The 5,763-nt window shown below is 56.4% G+C and overlaps 1 protein-coding gene across 1 annotated transcript; it reads left to right on the top strand.

The window, feature by feature from the left end:
* The first annotated feature begins 177 nt into the window (after positions 1 to 177).
* On the top strand, positions 178 to 5,334 carry NMUR1 (neuromedin U receptor 1). Its single transcript, XM_086719924.1, has 2 exons — positions 178 to 1,136; positions 3,371 to 5,334. The coding sequence occupies exons 1-2, from the start codon at positions 188 to 190 to the stop codon at positions 3,751 to 3,753; spliced, it is 1,332 nt and encodes a 443-aa protein (XP_086576050.1). The 5' UTR covers positions 178 to 187; the 3' UTR covers positions 3,754 to 5,334.
* Positions 5,335 to 5,763: the final 429 nt, after the last annotated feature.

Genomic DNA, 5,763 nt, shown 5'->3' with positions numbered 1-5,763 from the left:
CCAAAGTTGGACGCTTAACCGACTGAGCCACCCAGGCGCCCCGACCGAATCCCGCTTTTATCATTTCCAACATGTACATTTTTACATCTCTGAACTTGTTACACACCTTACAACGGATGACGGTTTTTTGTTTCTCAGTGGTACGTAAAATAACCTTCCTCCTAGTGTTGCCGGCACCTTTGGTTTAATGAATTACCAGGGATCTCTGAGTGACGTTTCCGGGGGGTCTCTCTCTTCTGTTCCACAGACTCCTCTCTGCTTCAACTGCTCCATCCTCACTGGAGACATGTCCCCGACGGAGGCAGGGAGCCCGGTGCCCTGCAATGGCAGTAGGGCCTGGGGGGTCTTTGGCCCTGAGGACTTGAACCTGACCGATGAGGAACTGAGACTCAAGTACCGGGGGCCCCGGCAGACGGAGCTGTTCGTGCCCATCTGCGCCACGTACCTGCTGATCTTCGTGGTGGGCGCCGTGGGCAACGGGCTGACCTGCACCGTCATCCTGCGCCACAAGGCCATGCGCACGCCCACCAACTATTACCTCCTCAGCCTCGCTGTGTCGGACCTGCTGGTGCTTCTCGTGGGCCTGCCCCTGGAGCTCTATGAGATGTGGCACAACTACCCCTTCCTGCTGGGCGCTGGTGGCTGCTACTTCCGCACGCTGCTCTTCGAGACGGTCTGCCTGGCCTCGGTGCTCAATGTCACCGCCCTGAGTGTGGAGCGCTACGTGGCCGTGGTGCACCCGCTGCAGGCCAGATCCACGATGACTCGGGTCCACGTGCGCCGCGTACTCGGAGCCATCTGGGGCCTCGCCGTGCTGTGCTCTCTGCCTAACGCCAGCCTGCACGGCATCCAGCATCTGGAGGTGCCCTGCCGGGGCACGGTGCCCCACTCAGCTGTGTGCACCTTGGTCCGCTCGCGGGCCCTCTACAACCTGGTGGTGCAAATCACCACTCTGTTCTTCTTCTGTTTGCCTATGGCCACCATCAGCGTGCTCTATCTGCTCATCGGGCTTCGGCTGCAGCGGGAGAGACTGCTACTGCTCAGGCAGGAGGCCAGGGGCAGGGCCAAGTCCAGCGAGAGCCGCAGGTTTCAGCGGCTGCAGGATCAGGGTCGGACACAGGTGACCAAGATGCTGTGTAAGTGTTGCGGCTGGGAAGAGGGACTGAGCCAGGCCCTGGGTAAGGGGCTAGAGCTTCCAGGACCTGGGGGCTGAGTGTCTGGGTTTGAGATGGGGGCTGAGTGTGAAGTTTGAAGTCGTCACCGCTGCCGCCCACGCCGCCCTGTGTGTGTGCACGCACCTGTGCGATTACTCTGTAAGAAACTCAAAGATAAACGGCAGGATGGGCCACATAATTTGTGGGGTCCAGTATGAAATGAAAATTTGGGGTCCCTTGTTCAAAAATCATTAAGACCGTCCAGGCAAGCGGGGCACCTCAGTGGCTCAGTCGGTTAAGCGTCTGACTCTTGGTTTTGGCTCAGGTCATGATCTCACGGTTCGTGGGTTCAAGCCCCGTGTTGGGCTCTGTGCTGAAGGTGTGGAGCCTGCTTGGGATTCTCTCTCTCCTCTCTCCTTCTCTCACTGCCCACCCCCCACTCGTGCTCTAAATCTCTCTCTCTCAAAATAAATAAATAAACATTAAAAGAAAAAAAGACTGTCCAGACAGCAATAATCGAGCATAAACTAAGCCACGAAGCCTAGGGTCCTTCTAAGCTTGGAGGCCTGTGCAGAAGCTGGTGCTGGTTCGTGGAATCAAACCACAGAGAGGGCCGGGGCATGTGGGTGGGTTCCAGGATGACAGAGCTGTTTGTGGGAGCTGGATCTACAGATCTCTCATCTTTGCTCCTAAACACGTCTTGGCTTTGTCCTTCCCTATAGCAGCCTGGGAGGCATGGCCATGGGCACAGAATTCCCCTTTCTTGAGGAACTGCCCTCTTCCCTTAATGGCTGTTGAAAAATCCCAGGGAAGGATTCCAATTGGTGGGCTTAGGTCATAGCCCGCCCCTGGCCCAGAGTGCAGGATGCTGAGGTTTGCAGTCCCCATGGATTCACGTGGTGGGATCTGGGGGGAGCAAAATTCCCCAAAGTAGGGGAGCAAGGTGTTGGAGAGGCAAGATGATAAATTCCCTCCATGCTATATCTCTGGTTCCTAGGGGACCACAGGAATGGCCACCGCTGTCTAAAAGAGTCTCATCAGGGGGCATATTTGTGAAGGTCAGGGCAGAAGTGTGGATTGGGGCAGGCCATGGCAAGCCCAGCTGGGTTGAGGCTCTGGGTGTTATTGTCATCTAGATCTGGCTCTTTTTCAAAAACAGTGGCCTGGGGAAGCCAGACAAAATGACACTAAGCCAATCACTGATTTCGTCCCCATCCTGCCCTACCCTAGCAGGGTCTGAATCGGGTAGGTGGGGTGAGCCAGGGCAAGACAGAGCTAGTGAGACCCTGGTCAAAGCCGTGGGATTATATAGGGGACTGCCCCATTCCCAGTGAGAGACCCACTCATCGTGCCCCCCAGAAAGTGTCCCAGAGCCCAAGGCCACTTGTGCTGCTCCCTAAAATGAGGCTGACCCCAGAGTTCCATGCTTGCCCCTCAGCTCTGTGAAGCTTGCACTGCAGACAACCTGCTCCTTGCCCATTCTGCCTCTGCTTTCTACTTCCTTCCTTGTCCCGTGGGGGTCAAGTCTGCTCAGCTGGGATGGCTCTCCCCCTGGGAAGTTGGGGTGCTTCCTTAAGCCTGCCTTGCTTGCTGGCCTGGGGCTCTGGCTTTCTCCTTTCCCCACCTCCCCGGCTCCTTCCTCCACCTTTACTTTCTGAGGGCCTGGTGGGGATATTGTAAGCAGCATCCTGATTGAAATCCTGGATTAGGAGGGAAAACCGTGCTGGGGTGTGGTGGGGAAGGCACTGCAGGGGAAAGATAGTCACAGAAGCAAACATAAGAAATAAACAGAAATCGAGGCAAGCCCATGAAAGAGACCCCAGGAAGGGCGTGGCTGGTCAACACCACAGCTGGAGGGAAGCTCTGGGAAGCTGGGTGAACTCTTAGAGTCACCTAATTCCAAACTCTGTGGTGAGAGAGCCAGACTGGGCCAGTTTGGCTCAGATGTCCACACCTGGTCCCGTTGACTGTGGCTGGGGGGGGTGGGGGGGAAGGGGGGTAGAGCACACACCCACTGCCCTGTCAGTGACAGCGGTGGGACCAACCTCTCTGAAAGGGGTGATGAGGCCAGGGCGGGCAAACTTCTAGAAACTTCCATATGGACAACGCGCGGGGGTGGGAAGGTGAAAGTGGGCAGCCTACACTGAAGCCCAGGGAAGGCGGTTAGTTGAGAGGACTCTGGCAGGCACCAAAGTCTCCCCTCTGTGTCCCTGCAGTCGTGCTGGTCGTGGTGTTTGGAGTCTGCTGGGCCCCTTTCCACGTCGATCGCCTCATGTGGAGCTTTGTGTCCAGCTGGACCGAGGGCGTGTACCTGGCCTTCCAGTACGTGCATATTATCTCCGGCGTCTTCTTCTACCTCAGCTCCGCCATTAACCCTGTGCTTTACAACCTCATGTCGAGCCGTTTCAGGGAGACTTTCCAGGAAGCCCTGTGCTTGGGGGCCCGGCGCCGCTACCACAGGCCCTGCCACAACTCCCACAGCCTCAGCAGGGTGACCATGGGCAGCACCCTGTGTGACCTGGGCTCCCCGGGCACCAGGGCCCACCCTCTGACTGAGGATGGTGGCCGAGAGGGGCAGCAAGAGACTGACCCCTTCTGAGCGGAGCCTCGAAGCAGCTACACCCAGAGAGACCAGAGTGCCACATGCAGTTTTGGGAGCCACACTCGCCTTCCTCTGCTGGGGTGTCTTCCTGGTCTGTCCCCCTTTGTGCCCGTCCCCACTTCAGCCTCTAAACTCTGAACTGGCACCTCAGTGATTCCTACCCCCACCCAAGTTTTGGAAGGAATATAACGTTGCTATCTGCCCTCCAGAGCCCCAGGCCCACAGGCAAAGTCCTTCTTCTACAGAAACATGGCAGCTGGTTAACTGGAGGAGCCAGCCTCCATCTGGGCTCTCCCCCACCCTCACCCCCATTTTCTGAAATGTTTTCATTGGGTCCCACCTTTCCTTCCCACTTCTTGTTGAGATTCTGCAGGTTCCGGCCCGTTCCGGCCCTCTAAGCTCTTGGCCTGTACCCGGGGCCCCCTCCAGCCTGGCCCTCCGTGGCCCCCGGTCAGCTCGTTCTGCTCTGGATCTCCACCTGGTGGAGTCGCTGGGTGGCAGGGGTGCCGGGGATCCGGGGGACCTGGTTCTGGTCTCAGCCCTGCTGCCACCACCTTGCAGCGTGACATCACCTTTCCAAGCCTTGGTCCCTTGTTTGCAAAATAAGAGGGGCGCTGACATTGTACAGTGTCACACGTTGGCACTTTAGCCGCGGTTTTTTGGTGCGTGTGCTTAAGTCACTGCTTGTAACAAAACTGATGGAAAACCCAGGATCGACAAGGCAGAAATTACTCTGTATTTCCTCACCACCCTCCAGCTCCTACTCCCTCCCTGACCTCCATGTCCGCGCCACCCCCCACCCCCCGCCCCTGCCACCGTACTGAGAGCCACTCTAGGCATGTTCTTTGCTTGACAGCAACTGAGGGTCAGCGTGTGAGCGAGGCCCCTGCCTGCCTCAGTCCTCGCCTCCACGTGGGCTGGTTGGGGGGCCTGAGGTGGGCAGAACCCGGGCCTGGCTGACCAGAGGATTCCGGAGGTAAGAGACATGGGCCAACCAAGGGCAAGGAGTGACCGTGAGGACAGTTTTGCCTGGGGCTCAGTGAGGGAAGAGCGACCAGGGGTAAGTATGTAAGTCCTGAAACGGAGCCCCATCCCAAATGCTTGGGGGCTGGCGCCGTGCTCAGTCAGGACCCACTCGGTTTCTGGAACTTGACCTGTTACAAGTCTGTGGACCCCATCCCTTTCCTGAGACAGGACTGCTGTGGGAGGACTCCCAGCCTCCCTGGCGGGTGCTGCAGGTGCCCAGAGTGAAGAAGGCGGCGTGACGCAGGTCTGTTGCCCAGGTTCTCCCCGTGACATGGAGAGATTGTACAGGTTGTGCACAATGTTCTGGAGGTTTTGAAATTCAATTATAAAAATGTCGAATGCTCTTGGTAGAAAAATTGGAAGGTACCAACAAGCAAAAATGAATGAATTTTAAGTAATTAAAGACCACCTTTGCTGGGGCCGGCAGGAGGGGGAAACGGGGAGTTGTTTAACGGGTACAGGGTTTCAGTTTTGCAAGATGAGAACATTCTGGAGATTGGCTGCCCAACAGTGTGACTGTACTTAATACTGAACTGCACCCTTAAATGGTTAAGATGGTAACTTTTATGTTATATGTATTTTGCCACAATTTTTTTTTTTTTTTTTTAAAGAAAGGATTAAGGCTAGGGGTGCCTGGGTGGCTCAGTCAGTTAATCATCCGAGTCTTGATTTTGGGTCAAGTCATGAGATGGAGCCCTGCGTCGGGCTCAACACTGGGTGTAGAGCCTGCTTGGGATTCTCTCTGTCCCTCTCCCTCTCCGTCTGCCTCTCCTCTGCTCACATTCTCTCTCAGCACAGGAAGGAAGGGAGGAAGGGAGAAGGGAGGAAGGGAGGAAGGATTAAGTCTAAAGGAAAAGAGGAAAGTTAGAGACCACCCATAGCTTCACTCTCCTGAGGTAACCACTGCGTGGAAGACAGACGGGGGCCTTCAGAGAGAGGGGCTTGTGAAAAGAAGCAGCACAGAAGGTCGCCTCTGAAGTG

Source organism: Puma concolor, chromosome C1, assembly GCF_028749965.1.
Source record: "Puma concolor isolate L17-30 chromosome C1, mPumCon1.1.hap2, whole genome shotgun sequence".
NCBI lineage: Eukaryota > Metazoa > Chordata > Mammalia > Carnivora > Felidae > Puma > Puma concolor.
This window is presented reverse-complemented; position numbering and strand designations above follow the sequence as displayed.